Genomic DNA, 16,500 nt, shown 5'->3' with positions numbered 1-16,500 from the left:
TGGTTGAAAAAGACTCAACCTGTATATACATTGCAGTTGCCATTCCTCACAAAGTAATTTTTAATGGAAAGACAGCCCTTCATGAACTATAATGAATATGGACTCTCTCTCTTTCATAATCCAACTAGTGTGTAAGCAGCATTCCTCCTCAAAGTAGCAGGCATCTTAAAATGTGATCTTCTTGAGGGTAAGAGTAAGTTGAACGGAGGCTGAAATGAAGGGAATGTAGATAGGAAGGAGGAGAAGGGATTGGAGAGGGATTATAGAGGAGGAAGATTAAGGAGAGATGCTGTGATAGGAAGTAGAAGAAAGAAGAGGAAATGGAGAAAGGAAAGAGAAGAAAGAAGAGTGAAGAGAAGAACAAAGAATAAAACTTAACAATTATTGGAGGAGTATGAAAGTATATTTAAATGTATTAAAAATGATCTTCTTGTCCTTTCATATCAGCCAAGAGTAGTTGAAGCTGTACTGGCAAAATCAATACAAATCTGGAAGGTTAAAAGCATTCATAATCCAAAAAAAAAAAAAATGTACAAGGATGAGAAAGAAATAACCTAAAGACATTACGCTAGATAGTGCTCCTCTCTTTTTAAGGTCTTAACTTTGCAATGACACAAAATGCAGCATGGTGCTTTGTCAGTGAAGCCCCTGACACCAATTTTCACAGTGTTAAGTGCTCAGTGACTAAAGCTCTCTAAACACTTGCAATATGTCTTCTAAGTCTGATGGAAAGCCACTATTGTACATTTCACAAAAGAAAAATCAACAGCATTACCATGCAGACTAATAAGAAAGCAGAAGTAAGAGAACAGAAAATGGACCAAGAAACAATATTCTAAAGAAAAGTGAGTAAAGAATAAAAACGTTGGTGTTAAAGGCAGAAGTAACAGGGAAATGAGGTGAGGAGAGAACAAGTTCAATTTCATCTACTAACAACCAGTTAATGATTAGGCTGCAAGCTTTTAGTTTAGTTTTTTAAAAACCGTGTTGATCTTTGTTGTCCTTACCGTGGTCTTTAGGCTAAATGATTTGCTGGCATCAGTTTCCAAGTAAGGAAATTCAAGGCCTTGATATTCATGTCAAAACTAGATTTTTTATCCAATATACTAACCTGTTTCCACAAACGAGCTCTAATCTTGATTTCATACACTGCCAGGTATACAATTTTTAACTTGATATCAATTTTATCCTGTGTATTAGAACATCTTCCAACAAAGATATATAACCTCTCAGATGTAAAATAACAATTTGGTTATTACCAAAAGGTGTGTTTCCATTTAACAATGCAGCATCAACAACTCTTACTAGAAACTTGTAATAACGATATAACACACCTGTGATTTTAGACCCAAATACAATTTGTTACCAAACCCAAGTAAGCCACACCACTCCTTCATAACTTACATCTGATGTTCAACTATACTATTTGTGACCAATTAGAATAAACAATGACGAATAACGTTTTCCAAACTCTAGTTGTTCTAGCCAAGGTTGGGGCTGCAAAACATCTTGTTTTGCTTAACCTGTTAGTGTGTTAATCAATTAAGGGATTTTATAAAATCAAAGGAAAAAGCACAAGGGATGGTTTTACCTTTAAGCACAGTACCTATACAAATATGCAAAAGCCCAACAGAATTCCACAAAGGTAGCATGGTGAAACAGAAACAGCTTTAGTTTTGACATAAAAGGTTTAATCAGCTTTACATTCATAGTCAGTATCTTGCCATATTTCACTGATGGTAAAATCCTGATAGATGAGAAATTAGCCCCATGGTCTCCTCTTTAATTCTGAAGAGGAAATAGGAAGTCCTCCAATTCTCATTCTAGCATGAAGGGTTAAGAGTTAAGTTACATTAGATCTACTGGTTACACAAACTGTTCTAATGTTGCACATGTCTATGCTCTTTCTTGGAAGTGCTTGCTGTAACTCTCAAACAGAAACAAGGCAATGGATTTACAACTCTGTTTTGATTTTCAAATGTAGGCAAGATTTAGGATTTCTTCACGCAACTAATTATGCATGTGCTGTGTGTCTGAAAAGCCAGTGTGCTGTCATCCATTTATAGCAATCTAGCAGTATGCACCTACGGCATGCAGGATTCAGCTTTCAGCAGCTCTTGGCATATTGAGGAAATGCTATGCTTACTTGAAAACCAAATCCTACAAAGGTCAGAGGGAAGACAAGACTGCTTCTTTGTACCTAGCCCATGCTCAGAAGGTTGCCTGAAGAAGCCCATAATGTCTTGTCAGATGATGCTTTGAAAAATAAAATATATTAACGAAAATAGACTTTTTTTTCTGCGGGAAAAGGAAAAAGTATTTCTTGTTCCGGCTGTTTACTGTCCCAGCATGCTGAACATACAGATGGCCCTTTCTATTTTGAAACAACAATTAATCATTGAGGCAGGTGTGCCTTGAACAACTGAAGCATGTATGCTCTCCTCCAACATCACAGCCAAGTAAACTTATCCTGCTGTGGACCACTTGCCAAGGGAATATATAGGAAAAGAGAGAAGTCAGCAAATGGCTGCCTCATTTCAACTCTGTGATCTCATGGAGCCAAACCATGTACTTCGTGAGTTAGTACAATAGGCAAAGATGACACGGGGAGAACTAATTCCTTTCTTGCACAAAGACAGTTTCTTGAGGACAAAGGCCAGCCTCTTGTAATGTGATATCATAGTCCAGATGGGAAAGTTTCCTCCGGGGAAAGTTGGTGAGGAGTTCAAAACGTTCATTAGGGTATCCTTTTGACTGCACATGTTTGATGAGAGCCTTCAGAGAAAGAAAAAGGCAGTGTCAATCATGGGAATACCAACACATGGCATGCTTTTATTGCAATAGATGCAAATTTATTTATCACTTAAGGTTACAACAAAAGGACTGTAGTCTACCTCTGTTACAACTGTATAAAGGGAAACTAAGAAAATATGAATTATTATTATTATTATTATTTATATAGTGCTGTAGATTTACACAGTGCTGTACATATGAACAATAAAATCAATAAAAATAAAACCTGTCAAATACAAAATATTCTACAAAATACATATAAAACAACAAGTCCCCATAAATAATAATTAAAATAAACTTTATTCTTATACCCCACCTTTCTGCTGCAGCAATCAAGGCAGCTTACATGACTAGAATATGTTGGAATATTTTTGTCTTTGCAGTTCACATTTGATCTATCTATACTAAACCCAAGACATTGCTCATAACAAAATAGAATCCTGAATTGCTTACTCATAAGATTGTGCCTGGCTTGCTCACAGAGGTCCAAAACACACTGCAGAAATAATCCAGCCTGAGACCACTTCAACTGCCCTGGCTCAGCACTAGAGAATCCTGGGAAATATAGTGTATTATGGCACCAGAGTTCTCTGACAAAGGAGGCCGAACATCTCACAAAACTAGTTTCCAGAATTTCCTAGCATCAAGCCAGGGCAGTCAAAGCGGTGTAAAACCAGATTATTTCTGCATTCTGTTTTGGACATTTGGTAAAGTGGCTTGCCAGGTTACTTTAGCTTTCTTCATTAATTGCTAGACTAAAGGCCCTGGTTTTACAAACAGATGAATATGTTTATTTGAAAAATCAGTACCCTGTTGAGACACAAATAGTTCTTGAGATAACTTGGCGTATATAACAAATGCTGCCAGAAATGTTTCAGTGTGTTTTGGAGCTTAGCATGAAAGCCAGCATAGTGGTTTGACTGGTGGATTAGACACTGGGAGATGATGATGATTATGCTTTATTTATATAGCACTGTAGATTTGAACAGCATTGTACATACAAACAATAAAATTGATAAAATTGATACATTTAAAAAAACCCTAGATAAAATTGATGCTCCACATTTTGCAACATTTTACCCCACCCCTGAGAAAATTGAGTAAGCCTTTGAAAGACCTTGATACACAGGTCACAGGAACACAGATAGAAAATATTCTAGAGGCAGCTATATATAAACAGTATGCTATTGATCTGATGAGGTGGAAGAACTTATCTCCTCACCTGTTAGTATTCAACCACACCACAGATAGGAAAGAGTACAAGATCTGTATGGGCAATGCAAATAGTACTGAAAGCATTATACTTTCAGACATGAGGTAAAGTACCTGCTCTCTTTCACTTCCTACTCCATTGCTTTTGTGTGAGAGCAAAAAACTCTACAATAGATTCCCATAGAATTTTTCTCTTGGAAAATGAATGGTTAATTAAAATATATGGTATACTTATATCTTGACTTTTTTCCATCATGCAACTCAAAGTAGCTTATTTGGTACTTGTAGTTGTTCTCCAAGAGCCAGCATGGTGTTGTGGTTTGAGTGTTGGGCTATGTCGGGAGACCAAACTTGGAATCCCTGCTCAGCCATGGAAACCCACTGTGTAACCCTGGGCAGGTCACATTCTCTTAGCTGCGAAGGCAAATCTCTGAACAAATCTTCTTAGGGAAACCCGATGATAGGTTTGTGTTAAAGTTGCCATAAACTGGAAATGACTTGAAGGCACACAGCAATAACTAAATTATTCTCCCACCTAGATACAGGCCAGAATCAGAATTGCTCAAAATCCTAAAGGCAGCTGCATCATGTGCTCCCAGAAGCAGAACTAATCTCAACGGCTGATATAATTATATCACCTTTTAATATAATTCACCCCATCATTGTCACTACAATGTTTTTAGACTTCTTTAGACAGCTCAAACTGTTAGAACCTATGGATGAGAGAACAAACCTGATACCCTACACATTCCAATTCCAATACAGCCCTGCCAGAATTACAACACCTGCCAACATACAACACAGCAGATTGGGGGGGAAATTCACTAGCTCTTGTCACAGAAAGAGGAATGAGGTATGATGAATTTGCCAGAATAGCAGTCACACATGAAATGAGAAACTATAATTTGATTATGAAAAGTATGTGTGAAAAAATCCTACAGCATCTAAAACACAGTGAGAATAGAAAGGAAATTAAGACCAAATGAACTATACATCCATCCTCTACTTGAATCTTTCATTACTTTTACTTACAAGAAGTTTAGCTTGTTCAGGCAGTGAAATCTGTTCCCTCTTCCCATCTGGATACCTTAGCATTAGCTGTGCCTTTGGTCCTAATAGAAGGAAGTTACATGTTAAATAAACACTCCTGTATTTGTCTTCATCACTAAATATGCTGTTAGTTAATAATCATTGCAAAGAGCTTCAGTACCAAGGGATGAACAATCACAGGTAATTTTTGAAAGCTTTGAATTCATGGGAGGGGACCCATAGTTTACTGATAAATACATGGTTGGCAGGGAGAATGTTCCAGAGTGTTCCAGAATGTTCTCAGCATGGATTTCATAATTAAGAAAGCCTTCTGCTCTACAGTCACTGCTAGTTGCAGCAGACAATGCTGAGCCAAACGGACTAACAATCTGACACAGTGTTATACAGATTATAGTTTTCTGTTTCCTCAGTGTTCCACAATAGAGATGCTGAGAATTCTAAACAAATTGTCCTATATTCGGCTACATTTTTTTTGCAATTATTTAAACAGGCTATTGTTTCCCCTTCCGCTTCCCTAAAACACTCCTCAGTAGATGCCATTTTTGCTAAGCTTCTTCAAGTGCCAGTTTGTCAGCAATATTAGTTTGTAGGCTTCTGTCATCTTTTCTTCTCTCTCTTCTCCAGGTGTTCAGGATTTTCTATCCTGGATTTTGTTCTCTTTATTTGCTATTTCTGCTTTTTTGTCCTGGCAGACTATTCTGTTCCTGTCATTGCTGTTTTGCTGAAAGCTAAATATATTTTTTCTGGGCTTTTCCTTATTTATATCCTGTTTGGAAAAAATGTATCAGTACCAGTATTTTACCAACATCTTAATATGTTCCCCTTCTAAACTTTCTTATTCTACTTTTATTTCACCAATCTCTGTATTTTAAAACTGATTTTTCATTTCCTTGATTAAATAAGCACTGGTTTTATTTTTAACTTGAGACATCTGTATCCTCTTTCAAATTCAAGATACCACAACATATTTTAAAAATGGCAGGGACGAGAGAAAAAAACAGAGGCACATTAAAGACTAACTTATTTGTTTCAGCATGAGCTTTTATGGCTATCAATTCACTATTTGAGATGTAATGCATTCAGAAGTAAGTTTCCTCAGTTATTCACCTAGCACTAATTTATCTTGTCATCTCTCTGGTTCTTTCTTTTTAGATTCATACTAGTCTGGTTCTTATGTTCTTGCTTTCTTTTACTTCCTACTCTTGAGCTCTCCCTACTGCCTGCTTTTGTGAAGACTCTTTCTTGCTTTTTCACCTCTGTTCAAAATGGTCTTCCTGATATTATTTACCATGCTTTCTCAGTTTCTTCATATGAGAAGTTTCTTAAAATCTATCTTCAGACCACTATGTCTTTTTCCTTCTATATTAAATATTAAAAGAAGAAAACAACAACCATATTTTGTACTGTGCAGTTTAAAATATACCATGTCAATCATAAAATGATGTATAATTATTCAGCATAAACCTCTTCCTATCACATGCTGTCCTGTTATTATTATTATTATTATTTGTAATATTGTCTGTCTTGATGAACTGCTTGAGCAAGGTTGGGTTTTGCACTGTCTATAATGCACCTTGTCTTAGACTCTTATGAAACAATGAAACTACAAAGATAAAACTTTCACCTCAAGAATAAATTTTATGACATGTGAACAATATTATTCTATAGGAATATGATACGACACATAGAAATGCGTAAGCCTTAACTAATATGAAGATACATTGTATTCAGTATTTATCATTAGTCTGCCAAATAAATCTGAAAAGATTTACTGAGGGATTTTTAAAGCAAGGTCATGATGACAAAAGAAAGCATTAATACTTGGAAACAGCTGCTAATGATAACAATCAAATCACAAAATATTTGGTATTATTAGCTTTCAGCCCACAATGTCTTACATGGTTGGTTCAGTTATCAGCATGGCTCTCTGGTTTGTTTGTCCCTTCCGATTCGTGGGGGATCTATTCCAGACCCCCCTCCTGCGAATTGGGAAAATTGCCAATACTGGAGTCCCATTGATTACAATGGGGGTGTGCTCCCACGCACAGCGCATGCACCATTATATCCCTCCCGGCTTGCCGTCTGCAAAAGACCAAGGAATGCAAATGGCAAGACTGCAAATCGGGAGGGACAACTGTACAAGTATTGACTTTTAGACATACTGGTAATTTTAAATTTAGAAAATAACATACAAGTAACTATGCAAACTCAATAGCTAATTACGACGTAAGGAGCAAAACCATTACGAAAGAGGAGGAATATTTTTCCTCCATAGGTGTTTTTATCGTTGCCTAAACTGGTAGGCTGTTCTTTCCTATACTTTCCCCACTTTACATAGAAGATACAGGAAGACAGTAAATTATTATAAATACAGTCCAGGTACTAATCAGAAATGTTATCAAGACAGATCTGATCAAACAGTTAATTTTAAATTTAAATTTTAAAACAGTTTAATTTTTTTTTAAAATGACATTTTCATTTACCACACTGGAATAATTTGGAATTTTTATTTGGAGTTAATATAGGGTGATTCTGCTATGTAGTGTGCCAACAACACTGAATATATTGGGAGTGATAGTAAAGACTGTTTAGATAATCTTCAATACAGCAATTTTGTGTCTCTAAATCAATTTAATTATTTTAAACCTTTAAAAAACTGGCAGGATGTCACACTTACCATTAACATTCAGCTCCTTCACAATAGCTTCTGGCTTTGCCCCTGTCTCCTCTAGCACCCCAGAATCCATGCAAGACAGTTCTCGATGGTTTGTTATCACCTCAGGTTCAGTCCTTGCTGTGGGTTCAGGCTGGGACCTTCTACTTTCTTCTTTCCTACACCCCAAGTCCTTGTGTGGAGACTTCCTAGACTTGGCAGAATTGTCTGGCTCATCATCATCTGAACCACAAACGGAAATAAATTCTTCACTTCCAGAGAAAAGCTCTGATTCAGATTCTTCATCCGACCTGCTCTCCTGCTTGACTTGGTCAGAGTCAAAATGTGTTTCCTGTAGAGATGCTCTGATGGCAGCTTCCAGCTGGCTATCTTCACTTGCATCAATGAGGCTTTCCTAGTCAGTGCAACCATAAAACAAATGGGAAAGAAAAGCTATATTAATACATCCATATGAAAAGAGGAAGGAAACACAAGAAAGATCAAACAGTCTGCTTATGCAATAACGTTTTTGATTACAAGTAATATATTGCCTCTTTTTCTTCTTTGCACTTTTGAATGTTAATCTGAATCATGCTATCAGAGTGTAATTAAATGTTTTTCCAACAATGACCAAGAAAATCCACTCAATTTATCTCTCCCACCATCACATAAAGGTTATACTTACAGAGCGAGTACGTTTCTGGGGAGGACTGGTAGAATGTCCATCTAGTTGTCCATGTTCCCCTAGAAACCCAGTCACTTGGTCCAAAAAAGAAGTTACGTCTAGCTGATGCCACTCCACTAGCTTCTGCCCTGTGCAAAATAGTAATAAATCACACTTCAAGAACTGGAATCTCAACTCATCACCAAGTTAAATTAAAAACCCATAAATATTAACTTTTTACAGAATTCTCTTTCACACTGCAAGACAATAACTGTGTAGTGATCCGCATTATTTTAATAGGATTACTAATGCATCTGTACAATGATTCTGCAAAAACAGCACCAACATAATAACTAACAAGTCAAAGGACAGAAATACTAAGCTTTTTATTCTTAAGTACTGTATCAAATAGCCAACCACAGTATAATGGGAGCCAGTTATATCCCATATAGATATTACAGAGAGGAAGGGGAGAGAAATAATTCCGCAGATGGAGGCAGAAGGACCCACAGTCGTTTGCTGCAATGTATGTGCAATGTCTGTCTTCTTGACAGAAAAATTAACCAACTATATGTGGAGCAAGTGCAAACTGTTAGCTTTCTTGAAAGAGAAGGTCAGTGTACTACTGCTACAGGTTAAGTGCACCATGAAAATTCTTGGATAGAACCCCGGGAGAACAGGTCCTACAGAACCAATGGGAAGAAACTGCCAAGGAAAATTATGAGCTTGCAATAGTGAGGAAACACTCTGGATGACGGTCACTATCAGGAGCAGACTATAAAGAAGAGATTCAGAACCTCTCCAACAAAGCAATCACTTCCGACATCTTCATGAGTGAGGTCCTTTCCAACTTTATCATTCTAACATTTACCACACAAAATAAACTATTAGACTCTACTGCATAAAATGAACTGCCATCAGATCCACAGTCCAGCTGGTCTAGCATGTTCAGAGTGATAAGACAGCTACCTCTGGCAATGGCAGGACATAAAAAGCCACAGCCCCTCTCTACTGTTGCGATGAAGTTGTGGAATGGCCTGCTGGAAGAGATCCGCCACATCTCCACTCTTACATCCTTTAAAAAGGCTCTTAAGATGGATCACTTCCAGTAGGCCTTCCCAACCTAGCTAATAAATTCTAACTTCCTCCCATTGTATATGTTTACAAATATGATCTCAATTTTTTGAGGTATGTGTCTCTGCCTGCCAAACTGTTTTTAATTTTAACCTAATGCTGTATTGCATTTTATTGTTTTTAAACTTTGAGTGTTTAATTGTAGTTTTAATATTGGGGAGGGAGTTGGAAAGGGATCAATTAGTATTGTATTGTATTTCTAACGCATTTTTATTGTTGTAACCTACCCGGATTCCCTAGTGATTGGGCGGGCTATTAAAAAAAATCATTTATTATTATTATTATTATTAATTACATAAGAATTTATCTAAAGATGCCATACAATAATACCTTACCAACTTTAGAATCTAAATTAAAGCAAAAGTATTTATTCTACAGTAAGATATATACATCTACTTTCCTTCTTACCTGTTCTAGGGTCCAGAATAGAGACATATGGGAAATCTGCTAATTTGTAGAACTGTATGTATCTTTGTCCTTCCTCACTGTCATGATACACCTATCAAAAAGTAAAAAAAAAGTGCTTTAATTGAGAACATTTTATGATTAAAGAAAGCACCAGCATTCAAGAGTGTAACCTAACTTTGAATCTATTATATATATTAATCTTCTGTTCCCCCAAGCATTATTTGGGTGTGGTTTTCAAGAAAGATTAAATAAAAATATTGGCTTGGTTGTCAATCTTTCATTCATTCTGAAAAATAATCTGCTCACCTGCCAAAAAATGAAGTGTTCCCGGATAATATTTTTCACAGCCTCATTGCTCCAAACATCACGGTTAAGACACTGACAGGCAAAATCCTGCACATTCTGTATGTTAATCATGAGCCATTTGTTCTGCATCTGACCACACTCCTTGGCCTAGAAACAGAAATAACAAGAACAAGATATGAAGAGCCAGCAAGAAACAATGCCAGCAATGATGGCTTCAACTTTTTGTTCCAGGATTCATTAATCTTCTTTGCATTAGAAACACTATAAGGTCTCTAAAAGATCACCTGCAAATAAGTCTGACAACCAGTGTGCGCAGTCAGAGAACTCTGCAGGTCGACTTATCATCACACATTGGTATTCCCAAAGTGGTGGTTGTTAACATGCCAAGCACAAGAGAGATGAGGAAGCAGCATTTATTTATTCTAAAACTGAGAAAAGCTAAATACATTATTTTAGAGTCCACTAGGAAGTTAATAATATATATCTGACTGCAAGACACAATGGCTGATTAAAGAGGTAAAGTTGTGGTGGATTTGCATTACCGATAGACTTGCATTCTTTTTCCGCTATTTTTTCTCTCTACTTTTCTTTTCATTCTTAAATACTATATTTTGGTATTATTGGAGAACTACTTTTTGAAGATCATTCAGACTGCAAGTGGGGAATATGGGAAGGTTTGAAGTTGCAGGAAGAGATCTTACTGGTTTGAGTCACAAAGCTGGCATTGCCTGATTGGTTGGCTGCAAGTTAATGTAGGAGTTTGATCAAGAATGTAATTCTGATCGCTGAATTGCCATACCTGTTGAAAAAAAGAGTGCTTTATCAAAAATTGAAAGCTCATACTTCCTGGATATATAAGGGGGAGGGAATGTATGGACTTCCTTAAAGGAGATTTACTAATGAGCTTGCACCATTTGAATTATTCATGAAAGGGAACATGAATCCACAGCTATTCCTAGAGCTGATTTTGCTTCATGGAAAAGAAAAAGGAAGCAGAAGCACCAATTTATACTAAACAGAGCAACAGCGAACTTGTCTAACTCTTTCCTAGAGTTGCATCAAAGTAGGTTTTCTTAGGTCAACCACTAAAGTGCTATTCCAATGAAGACACTTTAATGGCAAAATACAACTCTTGGAATAAAAGCTAATTTGAGCATCAAGTTTGGCTTAAGGAGGGAAGCTACAAAACCTTACAATAAGTCTAGTTCCCTAAGCATTTTTTCTTTTTGGAAGAAATGAAGGTGAATAGTTTTTTGTGGGGTTTTTGGGCTATGTGGCCATGTTCTAGAAGAGTTTCTTCCTGACGTTTCATCCAGCATGTGTGGCTGGCATCCAGCCACAGATGCTGGCAAAACGTCAGGAAAACGTTCCGGAAGAAACTCTTCTCGCACATGGCCCACATAGCCCAAAAACCCCCACAAAAAACTATGGATTTGCCAGCCATGAAAGCCTTGACTCCCACAAATTAAGGGAATTTGTTGTGGATAATACACACATTGTTCAAAGGTATTTTACAGCTATCCCTTGGGACACATTTCCCATTAACAATCAATGAAGATATTCAATTAACGTTTTTCCGGCGTATAAGACTATTCTGACCCTCTAAAACGGGCTGTCAAAAGTTGGGGGGGGTGCGGGGGGCGTCTTGTACGCCGGTAAGCAGCATCGTACCTGGTTGTTCCTGGCCCGCTTCCAAAGCCCCCGGAGGCTTTTGGACAGCAGCTGGGGGTTGCCTCCCTGGCTGCTGGCTCCAAAGCCTCCTCCGGCGGCTTGAAACGCCATCGCGCACACGCACGCCCTAACTGCCGGCTTCTTCAGTCCTCCTGGAGGCCCTTTGAAGCCAGCGTCTTGTGGGCATCCTGCCCCCTCCCTTGGCCTCCTAGTAGGCCAGGCAGCTGCATGCCATGCAGCCATGCTTTGCAGGCCTCGCAAGCCGGGGGGTAATACAAACTACTGAGAGAGACGAGGAGAGAGATGAGGAGGAGGATGCGAGAGAGGGGGGGAGGGAGTGAGGTGTGAGATGATGGAGGGTGGATAGAGGGGGGGGGGTGGAGGGCGGGAGTCGGCGGGAGGGGGCGGGGGGGGGGGGGGGGGGGGGCGGGGGGGCGGGGGGGGTGGGGGGGTATCGAGAGAGAGGGGGGGGGCGGGGGGGGGGGGGGGGGGGGGGGGCGGGGGGCGGGGGGGTCGGGGGGAGGGGGGGGGAGAGGGCGAGAGAGGGGGGGTAGGATGAGGAGGGCGGGGGGGGGGGGGGGGGGTAGAGGGGTGGGGAGAGGGGGGGGGGGGGGGGTAGATAGATAGCTAGTAGATAGATAGATAGATAGATAGATGATGATAGCGTAGGTTAGAGGGAGATATGCTCGCGTATGAAAAATAGAGAGACGACAGAGTGTGAGAGAGCGGAGCGACAGAGAGAGGGAGAGAGAGAGAGAGAGGGAGGGAGGGAGAGGTAGCCCGACGAGAGAGCGAGAGAGAGAGAGAGAGGAAGACAGATAGATAGTGAGCTAGATATAGCTGGAAGAGAGAGAGAAGTAGATGAGGAGAGAGAGAGAGAAGTAGATAGATCGATTATATAGAGATATTATATATATTATATATACTATTATCAGAGAGCGAGAGAGAGAGAGAGGAGAGAGATGATATGTGGTATGCATAGATAGAGACGGATCGGATAGAGAGAGAAATAGATAGAGAGGGGAGGGAGGGAGATAGAGAGAGCGAAATAGATAGATAGTAGATCGAATGATAGCTCAGATAAAGAGATAAATAGGATAGATAGATGACTGAGGGGAGAGAGAGAATAGATAGATGATATATATATTATATATAGAGCGAGGAGAGAGAGATGAGGGGCTGGGTGGAGAGGTGAGGAGCGAGAGAGAGGGAGGGAGGAGGAGGAGAGAGGAGGGTCGAGAGAGAGAGTCGGAGATGATGAGAGAGAGAGAGGCGGGGTAGAGGATAGATGAGCGAGATTAAGTAGATAGATAGCTGATATCTATTATATCTATGGTGAGAGAGAGAGGAGCGAGAGGAGGAGGGAGGAGATGTCGATGGGGGGATTGAGGGAGAGAGCAGAGAGAGATAGGTAGAGAGATAGATAGAGCTAGCTAGCTAGCTAGATAGATAGATATAGAGATTAAATAGATTACCGGTCGATCAGGGTGGGCAACCTGCGGCCGCCTGGCCGGATGCGGCCCGGCAAGGGGCCTTGGGACTGGCCCCAGGCCCGGGGTCCTCGCCACCGATTGCCGCCGGAACCTTTGGCCTCTCGCATGCGGGTGTGTGGCCTTTGGTCTACAGGGGAAGGGGGCACGCCAGCAGGCCAGGGGGGCAATTGTCCTATAGTATGCCCTCAGAAACATGCATTTTTAATTAACATTTTAAAAAATAAAAAAACCCAGGCAGATTTTTTCGCGTGTCCTTCCATTTTTTATAAAAAGTGTCCCCCCATTTGAAACTTTTGTTCCTTCATTTTTGTCCCCGGTTTATTTATTTATTTTTTAAAAAAAATATTTTATTCTCTATTTTTGCTTTCCGCCCCCCATTTGTCTGCGGGACCGCAACCCCCGGCCCCCGGCTCCACAAAGGATGCCTACCCCCTGCGGTAGATAGATGCCGCCGAGATAGCGAGAGAGAGGGAGGCGTAGAGCGAGAAATGCGATAGATAGATGATGAGATATATATATCTATAGAGAGAGAGAAATTCGAGAGCGAGATAGAGCTAGATAGATGCGAGAGGCGGATAGTGAGAGAGAGACATAGAGCGGAGGGCGGAAGCGAGAGAGGTGGAGAGCGTGAGGAGAGAGCGGAGCGAGGAAGGAGACAATAGATATAGCTAGATCGATCGCTAAGATAGATAGATAGAAGATAGCTAGATGATATAGAGAGAGAGGGAGGAGGGGGAGATAGGATGGAGCACTAGCTAGCGCGGAGATAGCTGATCGATATCGAGCTACACAAAATCGATTATAGATCGCTGCGAGCGAGCGGGGCGATCGCTAGATAGATCGCTAATCGATAGCTCGATAGATCGAGGGAGGGCGGGAGGGAGGGAGGGCGGGAGGGAGATAGACACGAGGAAAGAGAGAGAGAGAACTTAGATCAGCTGGATCGATAGCTCGGCTGAGGAGCAATCGATAGGACCGACCAGACGACCCGGGACAGATAGATAGCTAGCTGGGAGAAATTGCGCGAGCGGGGAGCTAGCGCTAGCGCTTAGAGAGATTGAGCGAGAGATGGTGGCTCGCTCGATAGATAGATAGATGCGACGCGAGAGCTACGCCAGCAGGCCCGCCGCCCGCCAACGATTAGCGCCCGCGTTGGGGTTACCTGCCGTGTTGTTTTTTAAATTTTTATTTGATGTGCTTGCCGAGGGGTGGTCTTCTACAGCAAGTCTATCCCACACTCTCTCTTTTCCTGGCAACCCGTTGGGGGCGTCTTCCCCTCCGCCCCCGTCGTATATAAAGCTGAAAAGTGTATGTATTTTACAGAAAAACAAAAAGCCTAGAATTTAAACTTATGCTATCAACTTGAAAAAAACCTTGGTATATGCACGGTTCAGCACACTTTTTACATGGATTCCTTGCCGGATTTTATTTATTTTATAAAATGTCTGCAATAAAGTTATAATTGCACTGATTATAGCAGTTATGGTCGGTATTTAAATTATTAGCCACAGAGAAGCTAAAGTCAAAAAATAAATTTGCGTTAAATTAGGTATATTAAATATATTGCAGCACTTTACTAATCCGTTGGGCTTTCCTACATGTGTCTTTGACTTTTGTAGATCTGATATCTGTGCTTTGATGATATGTTCTCCTCTAGTTCCTCCACACACTTTGCCAGAGGTTGACTATAGATGGCGCTGGAGAACCGGAAGTTCCTAGAAAAAACCTTCTCTAGGCAATTGCAGATTTTATAGCTTGTTTCTGGATCAATGTCTGACAGATATTGACCACAGAGTTGACTGCAAGACATGGAGATTCCTAGAGAAGTGTTCTTTTAGGTTTAAAAATAGGTTTTTTTATTGGTGGTTTCACATTCAGGGGGTCCTTCACCCCTAACCCCAGCCAATGTGGTGGCCACTGTATTAATATTGCTCACAGCAGTTTTATTAACCAGGTGATATGTCAGACTGATTTTAGACTTTGATGCAGATATTAGGCATCTGAGTAGAGTGTGCCATAACCCTACTAGAGAAAGATCCTATTTAAAGGTCTGCTCAGCTATGTTAAATTTAAAGATAACATCGTAAGGGGAAGCCCTCAAAGCTGCCTATTAAGATGCACCTAAACTGGAACAGGCATGTAGATCATTGGTTACAATCTCTTCCTCAGTACAGTGAGATGTACTGTATAATAACACATGCACACAATCCCTTAACTAAATACTTTATGAAATCAGACCCATTTTGCCCTCTTTTTATCAGAAAATCCACCTACCACAATGAAGTAATTTTTACTTCAAAGTAAAAAATACATCCAGAACTGGAGATCGAGAGGCCTCTATTTGGCAAATGATAACCACAGCAACAATTAAATATGTGCACACAAGAACCAACCCTGACATCTGATGTACTTTTAAGTAAATGTCACAATAATCCAGACACTGTACAGTTGAATTTCCGGACAAACCTATACCCGAAGCTAGAAAGGACTCATCCTCTTCTCACAACAGGTGCAAATAAAAATTTGGAGCAGTTCTTTTTTTATATACATACACAAAATTTCAAAGTAATCAAATCTAAAAAATTCACATGGTGCAAACTCAGTATTCTCTTTTAAATTTATGAATTAGGTTTTCAAATTGCAGAGGGTCTATATAAAGTGAGAACCTGACAATTCATGAACAGGGTAATGCACTTGCTTTTAGTTAATGGGCAAACAGATTTTATCTAACTCAAGTTTAGCCAAAGTGTCTGTGCAGCAAGTTATTAAAAACTTACAGAGTGCAGTTTATTTCAAATATTCACAAAGCAAGTGGATGCTTATTTCTTATTTTGCTTTAATACTGTAATATGGCTTTGAATATTTGGTTTTCTGGTTCTCCATTACATAAAACTAAGTTTTAATAGGGGTGTGAAATCCCCTGAAATTAACAATGTTTAGACTAAATGATGTGCACAGCTTGAAAATGCAATATAATATTATATACATAAATAATCACAGAATTTTAGGTCGTCTCTTGTTTCAAATTAATTTGTTGCCAGAAAAGACAAAACAAACCAGAGTGTTTCAACATTTGTCATGAAAACACCCATCTCTCCGGGTGGTGATGGAAATAA

At 39.7% G+C, this 16,500-nt stretch overlaps 1 protein-coding gene across 1 annotated transcript in view; it reads right to left on the bottom strand.

Annotated features, from left to right (window-relative positions):
• Nucleotides 1–1,646: 1,646 nt before the first annotated feature.
• The window catches only part of UBXN7 (UBX domain protein 7), a 39,409-nt gene continuing 24,555 nt past the window's right edge, over nt 1,647–16,500 (bottom strand). Inside the window, exons 6-11 of the mRNA XM_042458658.1 lie at nt 10,221–10,367; nt 9,915–10,005; nt 8,394–8,521; nt 7,733–8,123; nt 5,038–5,117; nt 1,647–2,775 (exon numbers count right to left, since the gene is read on the bottom strand). Of these exons, the coding sequence (XP_042314592.1) occupies nt 2,614–2,775; nt 5,038–5,117; nt 7,733–8,123; nt 8,394–8,521; nt 9,915–10,005; nt 10,221–10,367 (999 nt within the window). The 3' untranslated portion in view covers nt 1,647–2,613. The remainder of the gene's footprint in view (nt 2,776–5,037; nt 5,118–7,732; nt 8,124–8,393; nt 8,522–9,914; nt 10,006–10,220; nt 10,368–16,500) is intronic.

This window comes from Sceloporus undulatus, chromosome 3 (genome assembly GCF_019175285.1).
Source record: "Sceloporus undulatus isolate JIND9_A2432 ecotype Alabama chromosome 3, SceUnd_v1.1, whole genome shotgun sequence".
In the NCBI taxonomy this organism is placed as follows: domain Eukaryota; kingdom Metazoa; phylum Chordata; class Lepidosauria; order Squamata; family Phrynosomatidae; genus Sceloporus; species Sceloporus undulatus.
This window is presented reverse-complemented; position numbering and strand designations above follow the sequence as displayed.